The sequence below is a fragment of the Sander lucioperca genome, chromosome 4 (assembly GCF_008315115.2).
Source record: "Sander lucioperca isolate FBNREF2018 chromosome 4, SLUC_FBN_1.2, whole genome shotgun sequence".
NCBI lineage: Eukaryota > Metazoa > Chordata > Actinopteri > Perciformes > Percidae > Sander > Sander lucioperca.
Window position 1 is genome coordinate 23568656 of NC_050176.1, and position 27539 is coordinate 23596194.

Sequence of the window (27539 nt, forward strand, 5' to 3'; positions counted from 1 at the left end):
AGCCAAAGAGGGACATACCTCCATCTTTAAAATACATTAACCAAAGAGGGACATACCTCCATCTGTAAAATACATTAACCAAAGAGGGACATACCTCCATCTTTAAAATACATTAGCCAAAGAGGGACATACCTCCATCTGTAAAATACATTAGCCAAAGAGGGACATACCTCCATCTTTAAAATACATTAGCCAAAGAGGGACATACCTCCGCGTTTCGCCCTCTTACACTCAGTGGCACCGTGGCGAATGCCAGGTGGAGATTACTCGTCAGGGAAGCGAAAAAGAGACCAAGACCAAAGTTAATATTGGAGTGGCTAGAACAGCTGCGTGTAAACGATGGAGATACTAAGAGATCATTTCGGGTTCGGCCACCGTAGGAATGGGAAGGGCTAGAAAGTAATATTCAGTTTGTTGTCATGTACAATTTCACCGCCAGATGGGAGAAGTTCTTACACAATGTAGCTTTAATGATGTCTCAGCAGAAATGAAAACATCTTTTATTTTTTGCAGGTTTTTAAAGATTTGGGCGTGGATGTGCTGAAGGCGGCGTTTGAGGGTTACAACGCCTGCGTCTTCGCCTACGGTCAGACCGGCTCTGGGAAGTCCTACACCATGATGGGGAATCCAGTGAGACAAAACTCTTTTGACACATTTAACATTTACATTTCAGACTCTCTTTTACAGACAGATAACCCTGGTTTCCGCCTGGTATTAAAATCCGTTGTGACTGATTGGATCACGGGTAGACGGCTCTAAGTTAGGGCTGCTCGATTATTGGAAAAAAAAAAATCACCATCACGATTATTTCACTCAATATTGAAATCACAATTATTTCACACGATTACTCGTTGACTTTTGGAAAGATGTTGCATTTATTGAAGTAAAAAAAAAATGGTGAAACAAGTCAACAGTGAAACACGTTAAACCGGGATATTTCCCTTCATACTTCTCCCGTTTTTTAACTTATTGTTTCCATTCAACAGGTGACACGACTCCTAAAAGCGGACATGAAACGTAACATTAAGCGGATATAAATATAGAAACTAACCTTCAAACCACAGAGATTCAGGGAGAAGCTACAAACGTACTGAGAGCTGAACGCAGCCTTTTGAAACGTCTTTCTCACATGAACGGGCCCCGCACCAGTCGTTCTAATGTCGGCACACAGACACACCGCGTGCACCACGCTTTCATTTTTCACTTCATTAATGTGAGAGGAACAACTGACTTTTGACGCGCACACACAACCAGCCTGTAGTGGCAATCTGACCACAAAAAATGCCGCTGGAGGGAATTTGAAACCATTTCCAACGCTTGCTGGTGCAAATAATGAGGTCCACCGTCGTCTTAAGGTTAATCCTTTATTTTATAAATGCATTTATGAACACCTACAAAAAGACTGACTGTGAAAGATCAACAACGAGCAGACGAGATCTAAAAACATCACTCGCACACAGCTGAGATTGAAAAACTGTGTGGCTTCCCAGATCCTTATTCCTCCATCCCCCTCACCTATGATTCCCTTTCTAACCTCTGATTAGCACACACACACACACACACACACACACACACACACACACACACACACACACACACACACAACCACACACACGGCTATACATGCACGCAGCAAAATTGGCTACAACACAGCCTTTATGCAGACAGAAATGATGGTGCCTATACATTCATTTGCATATAGAGCGGGGAAGTGAGATGCGATTGTAAGTGGGCTCTGAGGACACATTTGGAGACCCATTCTGCTGCCAGGTAGGCCCACCCGTCCCTAGAGCTGTCCACTTGTGATTGGATCACTCAGATCGGATTTTAAAACCAGGTGGAAACTGGGCCAGAGAGAGATAAGATTCACAGACCAAATGATTGATCTGTCTGCTCAGCTGTGGTGAAGTTACTCAGTGATGGCTCCAGGCTGAGGCTCAACTCCATTTACATTGCTGGGATTAAAGCATGACGCACAGCATGTCTCCTTCCCCTCTGGGAATCAATTCATCTTTAGGTCTGTGGACTAAATAAATGACATTCACACAGTCCATGGTGATGTCTTCAAACTGCTTGTTTTATTACATTTAAAGTCATATATGTGACAAGGAAGAAAAACACAAAATTGTCAAATTTGAAACGCAGAAATGTGCAAAAGTATGGAATTTACAGTCGCAGCGTTCATGGACAGCAGAGATGACATCATGTGTCCAAGTTTCCAAGACCCTGAACACTTGATCCCCTTTTTTAAAAAGTTTGACCAAGCACCAGAAAGTCTTTTAAAATGTTTAGTATTTAAATTGTTACTCACTTAGTTCAGAGATAAAGCTGCTGATATTCTATGTTTTTCGTATTGTCAACAAATGTCATGTTTGTTCAAACTTAATTTATTCGTTTATTTTTGTATTTGATATAGTCATAGCTAAATGTTTTGTGTCTAAAATACTAGAATCAGCCCATAAAATACCACCATGTCTTTTTTATTTTTATTTATTTATTTTTTTTATTTAAAAAATGTCCAAATATCCAAAAGAAATTGAGGACAGCTGATCCATTTGAAGTGTCAAAGGTTGAGATCTGCCTGTTCCTAATCTAGAGTTTTGGGTTGAATCTGCTGAGGGAGACTCCAGACGGAGCCATGTCAGGTTTTACGCAAATGTTTGATCTTATCTGCACTCGGCTGTGAGCCACTATGATTATACTTGTCATTTGATAAAATCCAGATGCAATTTAGTACTACTACTACTACTACTGCACTTACCAGAAAGGACAGACACTTGCACTGAGACTTTTTGTTATCAGGTAGCTATCCAACCCATTTAAGTGTGAATGGGTTATTGTCTGACTCGGGGCGCTTTCACACTTCGTTTAGTTCGCTTGAATCGCACTAGAGTTGGTTTGCCCCACTGGTGCGGTTCGTTTGGGCGGGTGAGAACGCACCAAAAGCGGACAAGCGTACCGAGACCTGCTTGATGAGGTGGTCTCGGTACGCTTTCAGTCCAACTCTGGAGCGGTTCCTTTGTGGTGAGAACGTGATCTGACCTCGAACCACACCAACTATACGTACTCCACCAGTCTGAGCTGATGTCTCCTGTAGTCAGGTGTGTTTAGCAATCTGCGATGTGGCAGAGCAGCAAACTGTAGCAGCTTGCAGCGTTTCTCTCACAGAAATGGACAGAAGTCGAGCTCGCCGTCCGCCACTCGCATCTCCGTGGTCAAACCAGCCGACGCTAAAGTTGGAGACAGACTCCGGCAGAGCAGAGCGAAGTCTCGCTGAGCACAGTAGACGTAGTAACCTCGCTCGCAAAACAATGTCCGATTATTTAAATGGAATGAGCTGGTTTGACCATGGAGATGGAAGAAATGTGCACTAGTCCAGAACACAGGACCTTATTCCTGTGTTTACTTTCTTGCTCCCGCCCCCCAGACACATCCGACCAATAAGAGGAGTGAACATTCTTGCGTGATATGTAATGACACATTTTAGTACGCTTGGAGTTCACAAACTCATCAACTGATTTGGACCAAAGCAAACAAACTATAGGTGTGAAAACGGCCTAAGAGAAGTTGGTTCACTTTGGTGCCAACCAACAGACATGTAATCAGTTTGATTTCATTCAAAAGGACGCTGATACATTTTAAACTACAGCCAAAATGATTTAAGGCACACTGGTGTCACAGAAAGCAAACATATTTTTACGTATTAGAAATGTTTATTCTACTCCCTAAACATTGAGAGAAAAAGTAAGACGGCATTAAATATAAACTTGGTTTATGGCGTGACATGGTAAGGTCTGTAAAGAAGGCTTTAGATCAGCATGATGAGTGTCGCCTATATGACAAAAACTAGCTTTCTGTTAACGTCTTTGATGGCTTTTGAAAGCTGAGTTTGCGGCGACGTAAAGCCCCATTTGCACGGGACTAGTATCGCCTGGGGATGTCTAGTAAGTTTGAAATTAATTACGGAGGTCGTCTGTGATCTTAATCGTGTGCGACTCTGCCAAAAAGTAACAGATCCACCTGAAACCATATTTAGTACAAAACACAGAGGTTGTGTGATAGTATTAGTGTTGTGTGAATTGGCATCTCTGTGATTCAGGGTTGTGTTGGCGACTAGAAATAAAGTGAAATTAAGCATTAGGGCAGGTGGAAAACGTAGTCTAAGAGCGTTTGGAGGAACCATACTCAACATGTCTGATGTTTCAAGATCTCTCTGGCATTCAACATTTCTCTGGTTTAAAGTTTGATTGATTGATGTTGAAGTCTAACTAGAGTCTACCCTCTGTGTGTGTCTGTCTGTCTCTGTGTGTGTCTGTCTGTCTCTGTGTGTCGGTCTGTCTGTCTGTGTATGTGTTATTGTTTTAGGGAGATGCCGGTCTGATCCCGAGGTTCTGTGAAAGTTTGTTCAGTCGTATCTCCGCGGCGAGTCGATGGGATGAAGCTTCATTCCGTACAGAAGTCAGGTGAGCAGAGATTTCAACCTTCGCTGCTTACTTTACCTGCAGAAGAGAAGTCGGGGCGTTTTAAATTAAAGGTGCTGTAGATAGGATTGCGAAGATCCAGGACTTAGCCAAAAAATTTACACATCAACAACTTCTCAGTCCCTCCCCCCTTTCTGCTAAAGCCCAAAACGGTCTCCTAAGCCCCTCCCCCCACAAGGGAGAATGAATGCGTGTGCATGAGCAGTGATTGACACGCAGTTAGACACACCCCCTGGCCCTGATTGGTGCATCTGAACAGGGAGCGGTGGATTATTTAATGACCTGCTTCATGTAGTTCTACTGGAACATAGGGTCAGTTTCAGCAAATATGACAGAAAGTTAGTTTAATAAGTCTCACCTACTGCACCTTTAACAAACAGGTGCTGTAGTTCGCAAGACACATCTTTATAAATAACATTTTAATGTAAATACAGCCATGTTCTTAACATTAACATCTGTTGCTTTTTTTTCCTGCTCGGACTGATAGTTCAATTTGAGGGGGATGTGACCCAACTTTATTTCATGTACGTAAGTGTATGTTTTAGCTTTTTCAGGAACAGCATCCTTCATCTTTCTTCTTGCTCTTCACACGGAGCCGTGACAGAGAACAGTTAGCAGCTTTACTTGAATCAGGAAGAAACGTATTTAGTTTCCAACTTAAAAAAAAAAAAAACTCACATTGTCAAAGGGCAAACCTGACATACAGAGCACTAAGTTTTGGATTGGAACCATCATGTTTGCCTCTGGTTTATGCCTTCAGCTACCTGGAGATCTACAACGAGAGGGTGAGAGACCTGCTGAGGAGGAAATCCACTCAGACCTACAACCTGAGAGTCAGGGAGCACCCAAAGGACGGACCGTACGTAGAAGGTGAGACTGCAGAGTTAAACTCCAGAGCCAAGAAAGTCCTGGATAATGCTCTTGTTGCTGGTTTTAGTTTAGCTAACTTACCTGCAGGAGTTTGGTATAGGTTTATGCATAGGTGTAATTTACGCAATAGTTTTTTTTCCTACTATGGCCATGCCAAGACCCCCCCCCCCCCCCCCTCCCCCCCGTTCAATAGCATTCACACACTACTATTGGCCAGGCGTCCATGCTTACGCAAGGTAACGTAACCTGATTAGTTCAGGTCCTATCTCCTGACCAATCGGCTATCCAAACCTTAACCACTCGAGGTCAATGCCTAACCCCAACCAATCGAGCTGCTATTGAAGGGCGGGTCTTGCCGTGGCTATAGTAGGGGAAAAAATTCGGTGTAATTTACAGGGGGGTTACAACCCCCCCAATAATCAACACAACACAGACGCAGACACACATACACACACACATTTGCACCATAACTTGATGCAGAAAAGGCACAAATTGTTGCAGAAAAATGCAGGAAATTATGTGTTTGACGTTTGGAGATCTCAAGCCCCCCCAATGTTGAACCCAAAGTTACGCCCTTTGGGTTTGTGTAGCGTGGCTTCCGTTTTAAGTTCCAGTTTGTCAGTTTCAGGATATGTTGTGCATTTTGAAATCTTTTGTATTACGGTCCTGTAGTTGCGTAATAATCTTTAAATTTCTGGCGAGTATGTAGCCAGTTGACATGTTTTCTCAGTGGTTTCGTTCATGACTTCCTGTAACCTGCCCCCCCCCCCCCTTCCCCCTCCTGATCTCAGATCTGTCAAAACACCTGGTGCAGAACTACAGCGACGTGGAAGAGCTGATGGAGGCGGGAAACATCAACCGCACCACCGCCAGCACCGACATGAACGATGTCAGCAGCCGCTCGCACGCCATCTTCACCATCAACTTCACACAGGTCAGAAAACTAGTTACTCACTTCAGAAAGTAGATCATTTCTCCACAGGGTTGGTTTTGAATGAGTCACTTAAAAACAAAAACAAAAATGCTTTAACTTTATGGTGAAGTGTTCTGTGTTGTGACCGTTAATTCTGGTCTCATCACAGAACAGCTAGTCTGTGTCCTCGACGTTCCACTTAAGGGATTGCTCCGTTGCCGACGGAAATTCCGCCGGATGTCACTCATTTAGGCCGGATGTCCGTCCCCTTCCTCTGTCTCTGTGTTGGCGTTCTAACCTCTGGTTGATTTGTGAGGACTATGGTTAACTGCTCCTCAGATCTCTGCAGGGTAAATCCAGACAGCTAGCTAGACTATCTGTCCAATCGGAGTTTTCTGTTGCACGACTAAAACTACTTTTGAACGTACACACGTTCCACCCAAACAAGTTATTTTTGTAACAGATTTTTTTAAACCAAAGATGTAGACAGTGTTTCCTATAAGATTTTTTAAAGCAGAGGGGGCAGGTCTGTCCGAACAACAATATATTTATTCACCTCTATTCACACACAATGAGGCATATTTACAGTTGTGATTGAACTGTATTTTTTGAAGAACTATAGGGCACTTAACATCTACTTATCTATCTATCTATCTAACAGGTCTACACTTAGAACGGACCCACCGCGGTGACGTTTTTGGTGGAGCTGTTCGTTTAATAGTCGACTCGGAAGAAAGCGAATGTTTTGACAATCAACTACATTCGGCGTGTGGAGTTAAACTGACAAACATTATGTCGGCAGGATAATTTAAAAGGCAACCACGACTACATTTTATTGTACAGCCCTATTTCTGATACCGTGTTGGCAGAAATTTTGCCGTGGTGGGCCGCCATTACAAAAGCAACACAGAGGAAACACTGTGTAGATTAGGGCTGCACGATATGAGGAAAAGCTGCGATGTGCGATAACATTGTTTAAAGCAGCCATATTATGCTCATTTTCAGGTTCATAATTGTATTTTAAGGTTGTACCAGAATAGATTTACATGGTTTAATTTTCTAAAAACACCATATTTTTGTTGTACTGCACCGCTCTCTCTCACTGCTGCAGATCCTCTTTTCACCTGGTCTCTGTTTTAGCTACAGAGTGAGACCTCTTTTCTTCTTCTTCTTCTGTACTATCTTTGATTGCACTCGCACATGCCCAGTAGCTCAGATGTAGATCATGTCAGCTAGCTAGCTCCATAGACAGTAAAAGAAAGGCTGTTTCTACAACTTGGGTCAGTTACAAGGCAGGATTAGCTGGGAGACTTCTAAATGAGGGCGCACATGGAAGTAGTTCTTTTGTAGATTATGGTGAACTTGTGTGTGTTGTAGCAGTGCTTTGCTACTGAGAACGAGGTAGCATGCTAGCGTTAGCATGCTAGCGTTAGCATTAGCGTTAGCATGCTAACGCTACGAGCTAATGGTTGCGGTTAGCCTGCTCGTTTCGGCTTGTGACGTCACAAGCCGTGCCGATTTTGAACAGCTCACCCAGAGACTGAAGGCAGGACACATTCAGAAACCGTATCTCACTCTAAACACCATGGATGGATTTTTATCAAAGTTTGTATGTGTGTGGAAGCACCAGAGACACAACATAACACCCCAAATCCCAGAAAAAGTGATTTTTTTCACAATATGGGCACTTTAATATTGCGATGACGATATGACTTGCGATAAATATTCAAATGTGAATGTTAGCTATACTGTAAGAAATTAACGTTCGACGAAAATCTTTTAAACTGACCTTTGTTGATCTGAAATGACGACAGATTCAGCAACTGCACGGTCTATTTCTCTCTTAAAATGTTTTCAGAAACACGTTGTCGGTGAACTATTTTAGTCCAATATGAGATCGTATTCTGAACGAGACGCCATGACAGTCTGGCTGTGAATTTCCTGGAGAAAAAAGAACCACGTGACGCGTTCGTCCAATCAGCTGCCGGTTCTCATTTTCTGTGAAATAATCAGACTGTTAATGGAAACAATACAGAGCAGCGCCGCCTGCTGCTATGGAGACGTATTACGCTTCGCGTCGTCTCAGTGTGTAAACTGTTTTCCCTTATTCATCGTGTCAGGCTGTCTGTTGCGATGTGTTCATCGCGCTAGTTCATATCGCGATGACGATGAAAATTCGATGTATCGTTCAGCCCTAGAGTAGATCAGTGTACGATGATTTTCACGCAGTCTCCACAAATCACTACACCTGCTGAAGAAGACGGCGATCACTGTCGTTTACAGACAATAAACCTCTGCGGTGAACATCGTGGAGGAAATGTCCATGAGCTGCTGATTATGTGCCAGAATCCCTCCGTGTAATTGTAAACAAATATGAAATTAACATAAATTCACATGATTTTTTTCACGGTAAGCAACAAGCCATTATTGCATCTTTTCAATATTCAGAAAAACTCAGACAAATGGCTCTCGCTCTCCGTCTCTGTCCTCTATTTTTGTTCCAGATTTTCACCAAAAACAAACAGATTTAGGATGTGTGGAGGATAAGTTTTGTGCAGGTTTCATCATATCTCAAACTGTTTTCAGTAATGTACCCCCTGGGAAATATTCTCTGAGCCAAGGACCCCCCAACGTGCTTTTTTGTAGGAAAAAAAAAGGCTCTATAAAGAGGTACATTACAGCGCTGCACCACCACCGTCTGATTTACTAAACAACTTTGTAACTGAAAGACGCTCAAATGCTACTTCAAATGTTTAAAATCCATGCCTAAATTAGTTTATTAGTATAGTATAATTTTTCATGAAATTATGCATGACTGATATTTTTTAAATTAACACAGCTGCTGATTATGTGCCCTAACCCCTCAGTGGAAAATTGAAAAAAAATATGAAATGAACATCAGCTCACAGGATTTTTTTACTGAAGGCAACAAGCCATTATTGCATCCTTTTTTAAAGGTGCTCTAAGTGATGTTGGGTGACGTCACTTCTTGTTGACGTTCGAAGTATTTTCAAACAAAACGGAGGCTAGCTCGCCCCTCCCTCCTCCTCATCCCCTCCCCCTCCCTTCTGTGCCTCCTGAAACAGTCGTGTTTCGTGCTATCGCTGCTGCGGTGATGGCTCAACCAAATCCTTCTTGTCGGTTATCGGCTGGAACTCTGTTTGTTATGTTTGGTGATGCAGGTTGGCGCAACTGTCTACAGAGACTGAGTTTTTTTTTTTTTTTTTTTTACAGTGTGTTCAGGGGACAGGCAGCTAGCGGATAGTGAGGAGATGTTTGCTGTATGTGACAAACAATGTTGTAGCCTAAAAATCGCGTAGAGCACCTTTTTAATATTCAGCAAAACTCAGACAAATGGTTCCCGCTCTCTGTCTCTTGTCAGGCCAAGTTCGACGCAGAGATGCCCAGCGAGACGCTCAGTAAGATCCACCTGGTGGATCTGGCCGGCAGCGAGCGGGCCGACGCCACCGGAGCGACGGGCGTCCGCCTGAAGGAGGGAGGAAACATCAACAAGTCGCTGGTCACCCTGGGCAACGTCATCTCTGCACTTGGTCAGAAACAGGAGAAGATGACGATGATCTGAAATCAGTTTTTACATTCTGTATTTTGTGTTTACATTTTGATTTTAATCCTTTTATTTCCGTGTCATGCACACAAAGTGCCCAACCCTGACGGCTTTATAAGACAAGCACATTTTAAGTTTCAGGGTTCAAACATCATTTCACAAAATTATAGGTTAACCCTCTGAGGACGAAAGACGCACCGGCGCATCCAAATGATGTTTGACTAAACTCACTACTCAATAAGTGATATTACAAAATTTCATTTCATACATTTATTTACTATTTTAATCATATATAACTGAAAGACTTTGGCAAACTCATTTCAAGCACAGAAACAATTCGTACAGACACAGAGACAGACGCACACAGACACACACAGACACACACAGACAGACACACACACACACACACACACACAGACGCACACAGACACACACAGACACACACACAGACACACACACACACACACACAGACACACACAGACGCACACAGATGCACACAGATGCACACACACACACACACACACACACACACACAGACACACACACACACACACACACAGACGCACACACACACACCCACACACAGACGCACACACACACACACACACACACACACACACACACACACACACACACACACACACACACACACAACCACACACACACACACACAACCACACACAGAACCGCATACACAGACAGACACACACACAACCACACACAGACACACAAAGACATACACACACACACAGACAGACAGACACACACACACAACCGCATACAGACACAGACACACACACACACACACACACACACACACACACACACAACCGCATACAGACACACACACACACACACACACACACACACACACACACACACACACCCCCCATAAGTTAAGGTTTGTTGTCAAAAGAGATTTGAGGAATTTCAAAAAGCCAACATTAATGTTTCAGCTTTAGCGGCAGATTATCTCTTCACACATCGCTCTAGAAAACATTTGGGCGTCACTATACGGTGACTTTGTTCTGAACTTTTTGATATGAAACACGGGGATCAGTTTTACACAAATACGCTTAAAAAGAAAAAGTTAAGAAGATGTGTGAAAATGCCCTTATACACCTCAGAGGGTTAAAATACAGCTCTTCTCTTATTGGTTAAGTCTTCTCTCCGAAGCTTGACCAATAAAATCTGCTACAAACAAGATTCCATTTTGGAAGCATTACGTACATTTTTCATCATCATCCAGCCAGAAGTAATTGTTATAAATATAAAGGTCATTTTAGTAAAAAGTACATCACTTAAAGGAACACGCCGACTTATTGGGACTTTGTCTTGTTCCCCGTATCCCCCAGAGTTAGATAAGTCCATACATACCCTTCTCATCTCCGTGCGTGTCGTAACAACAGATTATTACTCCAACTCTGAGTGAACTCTGCTCCTCACCACAGGGCTTCTCAGCTACTGCGAGCAAATCACTCCGCCTAAGTAGCAGAAGTAGCAGTGCTTTGCCTTTCTGAGAATATAGTTCCCAGTTTGTTTACGGTTAGAAGATGGCTGTGTGTCATGTGACCTTCTTATTTGTACACGCTGTGACTCTACAAATCACAACATGTAAATAGGAACATGTTGGCGTTATTTTGTCACTTATTGGGAGCAGTAGGCTAGATGGAGCCGGTTACTTCCAGGACCTGTGCTAAGCTAGGCTAGATGGAGCCGGTTACCTCCAGGATCTGTGCTAAGCTAGGCTAGATGGAGCCGGTTACCTCCAGGATCTGTGCTAAGCTAGGCTAGATGGAGCCGGTTACCTCCAGGATCTGTGCTAAGCTAGGCTAGATGGAGCCGGTTACCTCCAGGATCTGTGCTAAGCTAGGCTAGATGGAGCCGGTTACCTCCAGGACCTGTGCTAAGCTAGGCTAGATGGAGCCGGTTACCTCCAGGATCTGTGCTAAGCTAGGCTAGATGGAGCCAGTTACCTCCAGGATCTGTGCTAAGCTAGGCTAGATGGAGCTGGTTACCTCCAGGATCTGTGCTAAGCTAGGCTAGATGGAGCTGGTTACCTCCAGGATCTGTGCTAAGCTAGGCTAACGGAGGGGGCGTCAGACAGAGTTATATGACACGCACAGAGATGAGAAGGGTATGTATGGACTTGTCTAACTCTGGGGTATACAGTGAATAAGACAAAGTCCCAATAAGTCGGCGTGTTCCTTTTAAGTCCTCACACTTTCATCCATAAAGTCATACATATTCCATTCAGCCTCCTTTCTCTTATACTAAACAGCTATTTTGTATATATTTGTTTCTGATTTATTGTTTATTCTTAATGTTTAATGTGTTTGTTTGTGTATGTATGCCCCTATCAAGGCAAATTCCATGTAGGCCAACTACTGTGGCAATAAACTCCTTTCTGAATCTGATCCGCTCACATAATAAACAGTCTGTCCTCTGGATGTTTGTTGCTCCTGCTGACTGGAGGATCTGTTTTCCTGTTTCTGTTCCAGCTGACATGACGCAGGACGGCGTGAACACCAACCTGAAGAAGAAGTCGGTGTTTGTTCCCTACAGAGACTCGGTGCTGACGTGGCTGCTGAAAGACAGCCTGGGCGGCAACTCCAAGACCATCATGATCGCCAGTGAGACGCAAACATGAAATCACATGCACACGTTTCAAATCTTAGAGACCGAATCACCGTGACAAACACAGTTACAAGACCGTCATTCTCGGTGCAAACATGAAATTAACTAATGTGAATCACAAAAGTAGATATGAAATGAAAGCCAACTCAAACTACACTCTCAGCATTTTTGTAATCCCGCCCCTGAAGCTGCTGCAGCTTCAGGAAAAACTGCAGCTGACGTTAACGTTACAGAAACTACCGAAAATGAGCCAGATGAGGCTGATGCTTTACGTTACAATGATAACGTTACAAAAAATGTATGGCGTTGTCGCTCTGGGACACGGGCGAGAATGAGGCTGGGAGGGAAAAATCACAGTATACTCACTACAAAAAACTAGACTACACCACTGATTAGGTCTATAAAAAATGTTATTTGATGCATTTGTTTCTCTTTGCAGCCGTTTCCCCCGCCGACGTGAACTACGGCGAGACGCTCAGCACTCTGCGATACGCTAACCGAGCCAAGAACATCATCAACAAACCCACCATCAACGAGGACTGCAACGTCCGGCTGATCAGAGAACTGCGGGCCGAAATCGCCCGACTCAAAGCTCTGCTGATTCAGGGCAACCAGGTAAACAAGCCCGCACCGATAAGACGGTTACAAAGAGTCTGCAGGAGGTCTCACTCTGCTGCTGTCGCCGTTTCTGTCTCAGGATTCAGATTAACAGATGTTGAGTGAGGATTGTTCAAAAGGTAGGGATGTAACGATGGACTCAACTCACGATTTGATACAATACACCATCTTAAGGCTCTGACACACCAACCAGGCGGCCAAACGTCGGCAGAAAAGCCAGTCGGACTGATCAGTCTCCCCGTGTTGGTCCAAAAAGTGCCTCTGAACACACCGAAGCGGCGCCGACTTGAGCGTACGTTCTGCGCGTGCGCGAGGCGTAATACGTCTCCATAACAGCAGGCGGCGCTAATCTGTATTGTCGCCCAAAAGATGAAAACCGGCAGCTGATTGGACGAACTCGTCACGTGGGTCTGGCTTCTCCCGAATTTCCTTTCCGAGCATAATGGCGGCTCGTTCAGAATACGATCTCATATTGTCCTAAAATAGTTCACCGAAACGTGTTTCTGAAAACATTTTAAGAGAGAAATAGGCCGTGCAGTTGCTGAATCTGTCTTCATTTCAGATCAACAAAGGTCAGTTTAAAAGATTTTCGTCAGATTTTGAGAGGCGTTAGTCAGGCTCATCCCGCTCGTCATTTCCGGTAATTGGTCATTGAGTCCAACTGCCCACTGGCCGATTCAACAAGTCGTATCGGCCTAAATTAAAGCCGACGGCTCCTCGGACGGACGACGGCACGGAAACACACCGAACAGACTCGAGTCACCGACCTCGCCAGACTGTCCAACGACCGATTATCGGGTTGGTGCGTCAACGCCTTTTTAAAGTGACGATACGATTTTCTCAGGATTTCTTTTATCAGAATAAGCTGCAGACAAATGAGTGGAAGTTATTCCTTTATTTCTATAAACTGTGCAAAACAACAGATGTGTCCTCTTATCAGAAGTGACACTGAAACTGTATTTGATCCTAAATAGCAAATAAGAAATGTATAATTAGATTTTTAAAACAAATCATACATCAAAATAACTAAAAATAACTAAATAAATAGAAAAAAATCTTTTGTTCAGTGCGGCTGCAGTGTGAACAACCAAGGCGGATTTGATGCAACTTTTATGTCAATCTACATTGACATTTGTCACAATTATGCGCCGGCTGGAGTTGGCCCTAGACACAGACAGTAACATTAAAAAGTTGACTAGGCCTACACAATGGAGAACAGCGATGGAGCAAGTCACTGGAGGGAGAGGGAGGTGTTAGACCTAATCAATGTATGCTCATTAATGTTTGTTTGTTTGTTTGTTTATTATTTTAGGACAATGCACATTTGATGAACATATACAGAAGTACACGTAAAAAGTGCCAGATTATAGCCCAAAGGCTAATTTCCATCTGTAGTCCATTACAATAAAAAGAACAATAAATACACAGCAGCAACATTTGCTATATCAAACTAGGTAAAGCAGGACGAAAGAGAAGAAAAACAGGATAACACATTAGATGTTAAAACAGAAAGAAAACTAAACAATTCATTAGTAAGTGTTAAAACGGAGATACGATTCACCAATACGCTCTACTGGGCTGATACGGTACAGCATGCAGTCAGAGGTGGATGCACAATTGGTTAGCTCTGAGCCACACCTTCACCTGGCTCTTAAAGGTGGCCAGAGTGGGACGTTCCCTTATAGTTCGGGGTAGTGTGTTCCATAATGCACTACCTTTAATAGATCTCACAGTCCTTGTTTACAACAGCTCTAGTAATCCGAGTCTGTCTGTATTTAATAAACTCTTGAAGTGGTGGTGGCGCCAAGCCATGTAGTACTTTATAAATTAAGCATATTGATAAGTTGTATTTTTCTAAGATCTTGCAATGATGATAAGAATAAGGTTTTTTATCTAGAGTTTTGAGTGCCTTTTTATACAAAAGCTCAATTGGTTTTAGGATAGTAGAACCCGTCATAGACCAGCTGGTGATGCAATAGTTCATGTAGTCAATAGTCAATGTTACGGCTGCCATTACACAAACATTTTGAATTAAAAGTGAAAATGCTGACTCCCTCCATAACCTCCCTAACTTTAGTGCAACAGCGTCTGATGTCATTGTTATTGTTTTTTTGCGCATGCGAGTCAGTTCGAAAACCGCAAACAGTTCCCCCTGGAATCTGATATAGGCCACATTTTAAAAGGTAATGTGAACAGCTAAACAAAAAATCGGATCTGAGCAAAAAATCTGAATTAAGCATTAAGACTTGCGGTGTGAACGTAGCCAAAGAGACGTCGGAAACCAAACTAGAAAAGGATGAAGCAGTTTGAGGAAAAGTGACGTACTTGTTGGACTGGAATTGTGAGACAGCTTTAGAGGAAATTGATTTTATTTTTGCTATACCCCTTTATGATATCCTGTTGTGTCGGTAACATGCTACTAACTTTAACAGTCTTGATTATTATGATCAAAAAGTCACTGCATGAATGTCACTGAGGATACAACCCAGTCTGTGTGTGTTTCTGACCCTTGTGTTTGTGCGTCAGATTGCTCTCCTGGACTCGCCCACTGCTCTGAGTATGGAGGAGAAGCTGCACCAAAATGAAGCCAGAGTAAGTCTAATGTCTTAAAAAAAAATGTAATTATTGAACCAGAAAGTGTGATGACTGCTGCACCAAACTACACCATCTTTTGAGATTTAAGTGAACTGAAAATGTGGCTTTGTTTGTGTTGATATCTGCTCTGCTGAAGAGTTTAACTTGTTCGGTTGTTTCTGTTTGAGCCTTTATTTGTTTTTTTGTGTGTTTGCAGGTCCTGGAGCTGACTAAAGAGTGGACCAACAAATGGAACGAGACTCAGAACATTCTCAAGGTAAGTTTGTCTATCATCCCTGTTCTACTCATGCTCACTGTGTGTGGACTTTAATTGTAAAATGTTTAAAGGTCCCATGACATGCTGCTTTTTGGATGTTTTTATATAGTCCTTAGTGGTCCTCTAATACTGTATCTGAAGTCTCTTTATATAGTCCTTAGTGGTCCTCTAATACTGTATCTGAAGTCTCTTTATATAGACCTTAGTGGTCCCCTAATACTGTATCTGAAGTCTCTTTATATAGACCTTAGTGGTCCCCTAATACTGTATCTGAAGTCTCTTTATATAGGCCTTAGTGGTCCCCTAATACTGTATCTGAAGTCTCTTTTATATAGACCTTTAGTGGTCCCCTAATACTGTATCTGAAGTCTCTTTATATAGACCTTAGTGGTCCCCTAATACTGTATCTGAAGTCTCTTTTATATAGGCCTTAGTGGTCCTCTAATACTGTATCTGAAGTCTCTTTATATAGACCTTAGTGGTCCCCTAATACTGTATCTGAAGTCTCTTTATATAGGCCTTAGTGGTCCCCTAATACTGTATCTGAAGTCTCTTTATATAGGCCTTAGTGGTCCCCTAATACTGTATCTGAAGTCTCCTTTATATAGACCTCAGACCTTGGTTTTATTTCAGTTATCCTAATAGCTGGTTAGATTTGCATTGAGAGATGATCTTATGGAAAGTACCCCATGCCAATCTCTATGTATGGTGAAGGGTATGTGATGATGTGGGGGTATGGTGAAGGGTATGTGATGATGTGGGGGTATGGTGAAGGGTATGTGATGATGTGGGGGTATGGTGAAGGGTATGTGATGATGTGGGGGTATGGTGAAGGGTATGTGATGATGTGGGGACCAAGGGAACTTTATCAGGATGCATAGTATCCTGGATCCATGAAATAACTGGCCTTTCAAAATAAAAGTCTGCCTGCCTCTATGGGAATTTAACATAGGGGTGTGTATACTTATGCCCCTTGTATTTTAAGGAAGGACATTTATTTATTAACAATTAATAATTCATTCACAAAGAAAATTGGTGTCCTTAAAGGTTGAAAATTTCCTAATTTTTTTAATTAAGGCATTAAGATTAATTTCCAAAAGATGATTTTTTTTATTCCTCTTTTTAGTCAACTTTAGCATGGGTTCATAAACTTATGCAAGCCACTGTATGTATGTATGTATGTCCCTTTCTGAGGACTTGAAGGAATCTCTTCAAATTTGGCACAAATGTCTACTTATTTTTATTATTTTCTTTTGATATAATTTTTCTTTAGTCAATATTTTGCACATTCTATCCTCTTCATTGTAAATGCTGTACAGCTCTTTTAATTTGACACATTTTTGTTATTGTACATTTTCATTTCATAGCAAAGAAAACTCCCTTCTTGCAAAAAATATATAAAGTTTTAATAATGGGCAACGTTTCGGTACTAGACCATCTTAAGGCAGAATGCTATTTATGATTCTTGACTCTTGCAGTATTTGCAGTGCAAGGCAAATAGTTTCTATGTGAAAGCGTACTTAATAAACCTGATTGTGACTGTGATGTGTGCAGGAGGAGACTCTGGCTCTGAGGAAAGAGGGGATCGGCGTGGTGTTGGACTCGGAGCTACCGCACCTCATCGGCATCGACGACGACCTGCTCAGTACCGGCATCATCCTGTACCATCTGAAGGTCCGAAATCACCCGAAAACACTTCAGAGCCTGAATCATCTGAGCCCAGTTTTTCCAAAAAAATGTAATCTGGATCAAATTGATCCGGATTTTGGAAATCCCTTGTTTTCCTGTCCAGGATCACCTGATCCATCTTACTTTTATGCCATTTTTTTTTAAAAGGAACATTGGATTGGATGACTGTGATCCAAATACTAAATTTCAGGATCCTGTTTAGCAAATCCTGTTTAGCAGAGCCTTAAATGGAACCAACAGTGTAGCCTACTGGCTTAGCAAAGAACAACTGCCCCGTAGTCAGGTCGTGTCAGGCTTACGTCTACTCTAGCACGTTTTCATTTTTAAAGGTCCTATTTTCATGCCATGGGACCTTTTTAAGTGGCTGTTTGAGACTAAAGCGATTTCCATCCACACAAAGAGTTTTAGCTCCAGTAGCAGAACTAATCTGCGTCCACATCCCGTACCGTCATAACCCCAACCGTCAGACACCGCCCACCAAGAGTCTGGGTCTGCCGAGGTTTCTTCCTAAAAGGGAGTTTTTCCTCGCCACTGTCGCAATAGCCACTGCTAATGCTTGCTCTTGGGGGAACTATTGGAATTGTTGGGGCTTTATAGAGTGTGGTCTAGACCTACTCTATCTGTAAAGTGTCTCGAGATAACTCTTGTTATGAATTGATACTATAAATAAAATTGAATTGAATTAACACGCCTGACAACACACATATCACATGACCAGTCGTACGTACACACACACACACACACACACACACACACACACACACACACACACACACACACACAGGGCATGTGCGTACCGGTGTTAACAGAAAGCAGATTATCTGACGTTACTCTGAAATGACATAAAAGCTGTGTTAGAAACCGTTCCCTCACTCACTATTCCCTATATAGTGTTTATTAAATAGTGAACTATAGAGGGAACGACCAAACCAGATTTCGGACACTAGGCTGAAAACATGGTTGCGTCAGTAAATGCTCCAGTTATTTTGGGAGACTGAGGCGGGCGCGCCCAGCATCATGTAAACAAACCGAACACTCAGGAGGATAGTTAAAGGTTGTATAATTTTGGTATAATAATAATAATTTTGGTATAATAATTTTGAAAATGTCCTAGAAATGTGGGAACATAGGGCCTAATTTTAAGAAAAATCTGTGGGTTTCTTCTTTATCTTTTTCTCCTTCCATTTCAGGAGGGACGGACATACGTGGGAAGGGAGGACGCGTCCACAGAGCAGGACATCAGTAAGTTTGTCAGATGCTGTTTTTTTTTTTTTTTTTTTTGTTATCAACAACCAGTAGGAATTAATTTGAACAAGCTGCAGTGGAAGATACGATTACACCAACAGTGTTAAAATACGAGGAAAACCTTTTTTTACAGCGCTTATTTCATTTAACTGGAAAAGTGTCACAGAAAAGCAAAGATGAGAAAACACACATTTGCAAATACTCGACCACATGCCTACTTTTAATATATAAATACCATGTTTATACATCACACAAACCTCATGTACCAGTTGTTGATGTATAAAAGTCAAACGATGTTCTTCCTTTTCCCCAAAACATGTTTCCTCAAACCTGTTTTGCTCAACACTAACCTTTTTTAAATCAGCTTTTGTTGTCGAAAGTAAAACATGCAGTTGCCATTTGTAGTCACCTTTTTATATTTTGAGTAATTAAGCAGTTATACACCAGCCAAATAATGTAAATATGACAAAAAAACCATGTACAAATTTCTTTTCTTTTGTTTTTCTTTCAGGTTCATCTTATGCTTTCTCAGTTGAATGAAATTGCCGCACCTCGGCCTTATAAAATTAGGGGAAACCCTGCTGTAGCTCCATTGCTGATTCTTGTAGGTGTGCAGAAGTTAATATATTTTTTGTGTAATCTCCATGTCCCTCCTGTGTTGTCTCTTCCTCCTGCAGTCCTGCACGGTCTGGACCTGGAGAGCGAACACTGCATGTTTGAGAGCCAGAATGGCAAAGTGACCCTGGTGCCGCTCGGCAGAGCCCAGTGTTCAGTTAACGGCGTTCAGGTGACTGAGCCGATGGCGCTCAACCAAGGTACAGAGAAATCCGAAACCTCTGACGTCTCATCAGCCGCCTTAAATGTTTAATCTTCAGACGTGAAAGAGGAATCTGTCCTGGACTGTTCTCAGTTGCTGTCGTGTTGTCGTCTAGGTGCTGTCATTCTGCTCGGCAGGACCAACATGTTTCGCTTCAACCATCCGAAAGAGGCGGCCAAGCTGAGGGAGAAACGCAAGGTAAGATTTGATCTTCTGAAGGTTGGACTGAACCTAGTCTATATCCACCACGTTCCACTTCTGGGATTGCTCCGTTGCTGCCCAAAATTCTGCCGGATGTCCCTCATTTTCGGCCAGATGTCCGTCCCCTTCCTCTGTCTTTGTGTTGGCGTTCTAACCTCCGGTGGATTTCTGAGGACTATGGTTAACTGCTCCTCAGATCTCTGCAGGGTAAATCCAGACAGCTAGCTAGCTGATAGGAAAGCCACAGCTCAGCCCAGAATCCCTGTATTCTAAACGGTTACAAAGGATAGCTGGAACTATATTTGTATAACTGTATTTTATTAGTAATGAGCAATGATGTCTCCTTTGTCGCGTTACATCCTATAGTGTGTGTGTGTGTGTGTGTAAGTGTAAAAGGAGGCTGACCCACTCAACTCCCACTGTAAGCCGAATCTACCTTCGGGTATTAATAAAGTTACCTTGACCTGAAACCCGAATAATACCGGCATATCACACATGTCTTAAAAAATGCTAAAAGGCCTTATTCTGAATATCAAAAAGGAAAAAGCTGTTGACCTGTGACTTGATCCTGTTTTTAAATTCAGAGTATTGTCATATTTGTAATAATAGTGGAGTGTTAGTGTGCATGTAAACATACTCGGTGATGTTGTTGCTGACTCTGTGACCTTTAACTGTTCTCCCCGTCAGAGTGGCCTGCTCTCTACGTTCAGCCTCTCTATGACCGACCTGTCCAAGTCCTGTGAGAGCCTGTCCACTGTGATGCTCTACAACCCCGGGTGAGTGCATGAACACAAACGCACAAAACCTCAGCCGCATGTGATTATCAGCTCAGACCCTGCAGTGCATCTCCCCTCTGCATCAACCCCTCAGGATTTCAGATTCTCTACTTTTCAGAGCTTCTGATCAAGTTTATCTGCTTTCATACAGCACTGACAGAGAACAAAATACCTAAGGCTGTGTTCACACTTTGTGTCTTTTTTGCTTCAAAAAAGACGCCAACATAGCCTTAGGTGAGATTAATAAGACACAACAAAATATGGCTCAGAATAGGGATGCTAATTTCTATTCCGAGCCCAAGTTCAGGCGTCCAGGACGCTTGAACATTTCGACCACATCTGCGGCTGCGGACTTGTACCGGTCACGCAGCCACGAAGTTCCGTGCACTGTCGCGAATGCATACCGCCACTTTCCTGGAACCGCTTGCGCGTTTTGTGGGACCGACACAAGTCTGCAGCTGTCCGAGCGCGTCTCCAACGCATCCATCCGGGAGGTTGTCAGCTGTGTGTCTGCCTGCCAGACTCTGTGTGTTGGACGGCCGATATAACCCGCCTGTCCTCATCGATATCACCAGTCTGGTGGAGTTTGGTGATGGTGATTTCAGGGCTGTTTCATGTTAAACTAAAAGGATCTTACTCTTTAACTAAAAGGTCTATATCTGTAGGTATCCATCCCATAATGTTGTCAGACACAGAACTTTTAGTGGACGGAAAATGATTGCTCTAAAGAGTTGCATTGCAGCCCGGTTCACGGCTGACAGTTACAGCGTTCTCGCTCAATACTGGACCAATTTCAAAGATTCTTGTTTACATTAGTCTCTTAGACACTAAAAATACCCTTTTTAAATGATTTCAATAATTGTTTTGTGATGAAGAAGATTAAGGTGCTGCTTAAATAAGCCCAAGCTTAGGACAGAAACGGTCTATTTTTATTTGTCCACAAGGGGGCATTCAAGGATCATGCAAGAACCTTAATGTTGTCCTTTTGAACACATAAATGTAAAGATATTTCTTAGTTTGTTTAGCCAGAACAGAAAGTCTCCAGTCTCTGTAAGCAGCAGTGTGATTTGTTAGATTATTATGCGCACACTATGCTGGTGAATTAACTGTATCACCCCTGTCCTGTCGACAGTCTCTTCACTGAGAAGGGCCCCGTCTTCCTCAGGTAGACTCAGCTGTCCACTTTCTGTCTAACCGTCCATTTTGGTGTTGACTTGGCCAGTCTCTCAACCCTCATATTTTATTTTTGCACGCCGCCTTGATGCTTCTGCCTCCATTGTGACGTCTTAGTAGAGATTGCATCACTGCTTTTTTTTGTAACACTTCCTGGCACTTTCATTTGAATTAATTTTGTTTGTTGACTCCTACGTTAACTTACTGCACTCCACTAGTTAGTTTGTGTGTGTGTTTGTGTTTGTTTGTGTGTGTGTCTGTGTGTCTGTCTGTCTGTCTGTAAGTTTGTGAGAGAGAGAGAGAGTAAATCTGATTAAGGTGTTTGTGTTTACAGGCTTGAGTTTGAGAGACAGCAGCGAGAAGAGCTGGAGAAACTGGAGCTGAAAAGGTACAAGAGTTTAAAAAAAAAAGTTGAATTTCTGTGATTCCTGAATGGAATCTGGTAATCACATGTGAATCCCTTTCTTATTAGGTTGAGCTTTTAGTTTCAGGTAACAGAATTTATAGATAACTAAACTTAAATAAACTTCTAAAACTCAAAAATTCAATTGAGATAATCAACTTATTGTCAGGTTAGAGTTCAGCAGCAGAAGATGTGTAATGTTGATTATCAAGAATCAGAATGGGGGTACATTTTACCAGACACAACCCTTTTAAAATACAAAAATGCAATTTAAAAAAAAAAAAAAAAAAAAAAAAAAGCCTAAGTCATCAAGAAAACAGTTTCGATATGTTAAAGCTATAGTACGTAGTTTCTGTGTCCCCCATGAGGAATTCTAAGTAATGATGACGAAACTGTCGGCGTGTTCACATGATACATGTCTTCCGTGATCACACACACACACACACACACACACACACACACACACACACACACACACACACACTGTTACTAGTAGCCAAGGAGGACACGGAGGGTTAAAAACCATGATTCAGAAGAGGTGATTGTCTTCACTCGAGTTTCTGCTCAGGAAAGTCGCCGGACGCCACAATCTTCTGAACATAGTCATACTGAGAAATCCAGAGAGAGTTGTGTGGAGCTGATAGTCTTAATTAGCAACTTCATGTAGCGATGTTCATTAATACCAAAAACGTTACGCACTAAAGCTTTAATAGGGCTGCAACTAACAATTACTTTCATTGTCGATTAACCTTACCTCAGCATATATAATTTGTTGGCAGAGAGAGAGAGAGAGACGGGGTCGAACCTGCGGCCGCTGCGTCGAGGAGTAAACCTCTATATATGGGCGCCTACTCTACCAACTGAGCTACCCAGGCTCCCTCACCTCAGTATTTCATTGACTGTGAATATAATCGGCTGTACTCCAGGACATTGTCATTTAGGAGACACATATTTCTGATAATCTAGGGATTCATTGTCACTACAGAAACTACTTGTGATTGTTTCAGAACTTCTCATGTCCTGAAACAATCACAACGTTTCAACATGACAATATATATGTCGGAAATGGTGAAAAATGTGGATCAGTGTTTCCCAAAAGTCCATGATGACGTCACGACTCAAAGATATTCAGTTTACTGTCAGAGGAGAGAAGAAACTAGAACAATATTCACATTTGCTGGAATCAGTAGCTAAAACAGAGACCTGAACACAGGGTGAAAAGAGGAGCTGCAGCAATGAGCAGTACAACTAAAATATGGTGTTTTCTGAAAATTAAACCATGTAAACCTATTCTGGTACAACCTCTAAAATACAATTATGAACCTGACAAATGAGCACAATATGAGCACTTTAAATCAAATATAAAAACAGCACTAAAAAAAGAATGACAGCTACATTTAAAGTGCAGTTTTCTGCTGATATTTTCTTTCAACTAACACAAACTCTGACTGTCTTTTGCGATATGTTGCAGCCTTTTGTGATGTGTTTATTGCGCCAGTTGATATCGCGATGACGATTTTAAAAAAAAAACAAAAAAAAACAATATAATGTGCAGCCCTACCCCACTTTTTTTTTTTTTTAACCCTCCTGTTGTCCTCGGGTCCAATTTGACCCATTTTCAAAAGTTTCTACATCAGAACATTTGGGTTTCTTTTAACCAAATTGCCCCAAAATAACACGGATGGTTCTATACAGCACTCTTTACAAGTGAAATTAAGCATCAGCTCTACTTTCAATGAATTCTGGGTGATTTATTCAATTTTATAGCATTATCCTGACTAAACTTTGACATATCTGTGATTATCCATTACCTTCAATCCTCTGATCTTAACTTTTTTAGTCAAAATCATTCATAATTTCTGCTTTTTTTCTAACAAAAAAATGTGATAATTTTATATAAATGAGGTTTATTGACAAGGAATTCCAAAAATAAGTGTAAAACTAGTGTAAATGATTTGGTTCTAGTGGTGAATATACTGGTAGTAATGGGGGGGAAAAAAGGTGCTAAAAACGTGGAAAAAAACATGGAAAAAAGCAAGAAAAATGTGAAAACAGTGTCTACATTTTTTTTTCATTTTGACCCAGGAGGACAACACAAGGGTTAAAGTATGTTGTTGTTGTTGTTGTTGCTGTTGTAGGAGGCTGATAAACGAGATGGAGGCGAAGCACCAGAGTGAGAAGGCGGAGCTGGAGCGCCTGCAGCAGGAGGTGGAGAGTCAGCGTAAGGAGTCGGAGGAGGTGCAGCAGCGGATCCTCCATCAGGAGGAGAGCCTGCGCCGACGCAGCCAGGACATTGAGAGCCGCCTGCGAGACTTCCTGGCCGAGAAGGAGCGCTTCGAGGAGGAGAGGCGCTCGGAGATCCACGGCGAGGAAATCCAGCGGCAGAAACGGCAGCGGGAAGGTTAGTTTCAGGGTTTCCGTGGGGTCTTAAAGGTCCAGTGTGTAGCGTTTTTAAGTTGTTCATTATCAAAATCAATCCGTTCACAAACGTGTCCTTTTTTCATGAATATTTACCTCCACCGTCAATTCCAAGTATTCCTTTTGACTTGAAATTTTACATTTGCGTTTGCATGAACTGGGGTAGATGCTCCATATTCATGCTCCATCTAGAAATACGTTAGCTGGTAAGAGACATACAGGACATACTGCTCCACCTTTCGTGTTTTCGCTGTCACATGATAAACTCACAGCTGCTGCTAATGCTGCTAATGGGTATCGTAGCTTCCCGCCCCCTGGCAAGTTTGAAGAAGGAAACATGGAGGACCACACGTATTCAAAATCCAAATTTCTGTGTTTAAAAAAAAAAAAAAAAAGAGTGAACATTGGAGCTGCCTTCCAAAGATGGAAAGACCTGATGAAGGAAAAGGGGATCGAAAGAGACGCCGAACGGCTACTGTAGCTGCAATGCATACTTTGAACTGCGTGGCGCGAGAGAGTTGATTGCCATATATGATCTCAACGCTAGATGGGAGAAATTCCCACCCATTGGACCTTTTTTAAAAAGTCAAAAAAAAAAGTTACAAATTTCAAAATCACAATTTTACTCCTTTTTAAAAAGTCTTAAATTTGCCGAAGTATTGTGTTCTAGGTCTTAAATCATTTTAAACGGGTCTTAATTTTCCAACGTCCAACATAACCCTACCTCTAATGCTCATTGCTCATTGCTTAGAATTTTTTTTTTTGGGGATTCCGTGGTGTTGTAGTTCTTTCTTTTGTAGTCCAAATATAATTTGCTGTATTACGACTTCAAGTGAGACCAACATCAACTTATATTGCATCCAATCAGCTTACGTATTATTGTTGTTGCAAGTCTCTTTCTCTTTCTCTCTTTGTACTGTAGGCTTTGGTGGAAGTGGAAGTTCAGGAATACTTGGTTTGGGAAAAACTGGAGCACGTTCAATCTCAAATATTTTACATCCTATTATTGTGGCCAGACAAACCCATCATCTCTGACTTTCATTCAAAACTATGTTGTCCGGTAGAAGACCCAGAACACATGAAGCGCTACTTTTAGTTCATTAGTTTATAACGTCGTGGTCAGTCCTCTTTAATTAACTGGACAAAAAAAGGAGCAGCTTTAGCCTCTACGGCTAATTCCCAGCTGTGGTCCCCGGCCAGTTGTCAATAGGCAACCTGAAATACAATGGTTAAAACGTTTTTGTCACTTTTTTTGACGTTTTTGTCATTTTTGCTGAAGTTTTTGTCACTTTTTCCAACGTTTCTGTCACTTTTTCCGACGTTTTGGGGCGCTTTTTTTCTATAGTGGCTGAGGAACTTTCTTTAGGACTTTGTCGACCAACTGTAAGTGAGAAGACTATGTGACACATGCAATAAGACAGTCAAATATATTACTTTTTGGTTGAAATAAAAGCACGTCAATAACTCTACATGTCTGGCCCTGGATGTGATTCTTATTTTCCGGTGTGGCCCTTTTAGTGAAGTTGAGTTTGACCCCCCTGGTATAATGTAACGGCTCTTGTTTGATTTCAGGCGAAGCCGAAGAGAAGGAGCAGGACGCGGAGCAGCGGCGGCAGCAGGAGGCTGCGGAGCAGACGGAGATCTACCGTGAGCTGGAGCGGCTAAAGAGGGAGCGCGAGGAGCAGAGGGTCCGTCTGGAGACGGAGCGTCGGCGGCTGGAGGAGCAGGAGCGCGAGCAGCTGAGCCTGGTGGGGCGGCTGGAGGAGCAGCTGAGGGAGAAACACGAAGCGGCCACCGCCCTGCTGACCCTGGAGGACGCATGCCGCCTGGAGGAGGAGCGGCAAGCACTGGCCGAGATCAGAGAAGCACTCCTACGTGCCAAAGAGACCGCGGAGCGACCGGATGTGGAGGACGGCGGCGAGGAGGCGCGCTCCGCCCAGCTGCGATACGCAAACTTCAAACAGGCGCAGGTGAGGGAGCTCGGCGAGCTGGAGGAGGGGCTGCGGCAGCAGAGGGAGCGCCTGGAGAAAGAGGTCGCGGCCGAGCGTAGCGCTCTGCTGCACCTCACACACGGACTCAAAGAGCGACACCAGCAGCTGAAGGAGACGCAGACGAAGGGGGCACAGGACGCCACAGCCGTCTGCCAGGTGGCGTATAAATTCTTCTTGTTCTCTTACACAGGGTTCATACGTTTTGAAAAAACCTGGAAAAGTTATGGAATTTGGAAAATGCAAATTCCAGGCCTGGAAAGGTTTTGGAAACATAAAAAGACCCAGAAAGTTTTGGAAAAGTCATGGAATTTAAAACACAGCATAATATGTGATTAATAAATGTATTTTCACGTCGTCCTCACCGTTCTATTTGGGGAGCGATATTACGACTCCCACTATGAACCACATAAATTGTCATTAATTTTATTGTTAAACCTCTGAGGGTAAACTTTAACACAGATTTCTATTCTTATTGTATAATGTCGACTGACATTTTCAGGAATACATAGTCATGGATATTTGCCAAAAAGTCATGAAAAAGTATTGGTTAAAATGCGTATGAACCCTTACAGTGCAGAGTAAAGGGCAAGCGAGCACCCGGAAAGCATCCCTCCTCTGGGGAGATTCTGAGGTTAACATCACCTCCCGTTAGCATCCCATTGACTGCCATTCATTTTGACGTCACTTTGACAGAGAATAACTTTACATCTGAAGAGTTTAAAGACTCTATTTGTCCATTGTTTATTTTTAAAGAAACACGACAATGTATAAAAGGCTCCATTACCTTGTAGCTCACGTTATAGCTCCGTAGTAGATGTTTTTGTAAAAATAGGCTAACGATTGGGTCATAACCACGAGACTTACTGTCACACAGTAGAGGAATTACCGTA

General features: G+C 42.5%; 2 protein-coding genes across 8 annotated transcripts in view; one reads left to right on the forward strand and one right to left on the reverse strand.

The window, feature by feature from the left end:
• LOC116048446 (VPS10 domain-containing receptor SorCS3-like) overlaps window positions 1-27539 on the reverse strand; it is a 1378075-nt gene that overhangs the window by 255185 nt on the left and 1095351 nt on the right. The gene's annotated exons all lie outside the window — the stretch shown is intronic.
• Window positions 1-27539, forward strand: part of kif16ba (kinesin family member 16Ba) — a 55765-nt gene that overhangs the window by 8592 nt on the left and 19634 nt on the right. For 4 of the 7 annotated variants that reach the window (XM_031313046.2, XM_031313048.2, XM_031313049.2 and 1 more), the window contains exons 4-21: window positions 514-630; window positions 4366-4463; window positions 5242-5351; window positions 6143-6285; window positions 9647-9815; window positions 12332-12463; window positions 12907-13082; window positions 15612-15677; window positions 15877-15936; window positions 17491-17610; window positions 18816-18867; window positions 19548-19685; window positions 19803-19885; window positions 20576-20664; window positions 21797-21829; window positions 22172-22225; window positions 24379-24641; window positions 26231-26805. In XM_031313046.2, coding sequence (XP_031168906.1) covers window positions 514-630; window positions 4366-4463; window positions 5242-5351; window positions 6143-6285; window positions 9647-9815; window positions 12332-12463; window positions 12907-13082; window positions 15612-15677; window positions 15877-15936; window positions 17491-17610; window positions 18816-18867; window positions 19548-19685; window positions 19803-19885; window positions 20576-20664; window positions 21797-21829; window positions 22172-22225; window positions 24379-24641; window positions 26231-26805 — 2478 coding nt within the window. The remainder of the gene's footprint in view (window positions 1-513; window positions 631-4365; window positions 4464-5241; window positions 5352-6142; window positions 6286-9646; window positions 9816-12331; window positions 12464-12906; window positions 13083-15611; window positions 15678-15876; window positions 15937-17490; window positions 17611-18815; window positions 18868-19547; window positions 19686-19802; window positions 19886-20575; window positions 20665-21796; window positions 21830-22171; window positions 22226-24378; window positions 24642-26230; window positions 26806-27539) is intronic. The other 3 variants (XM_031313047.2, XM_031313053.2, XM_031313052.2) reach the window with 1 other exon arrangement.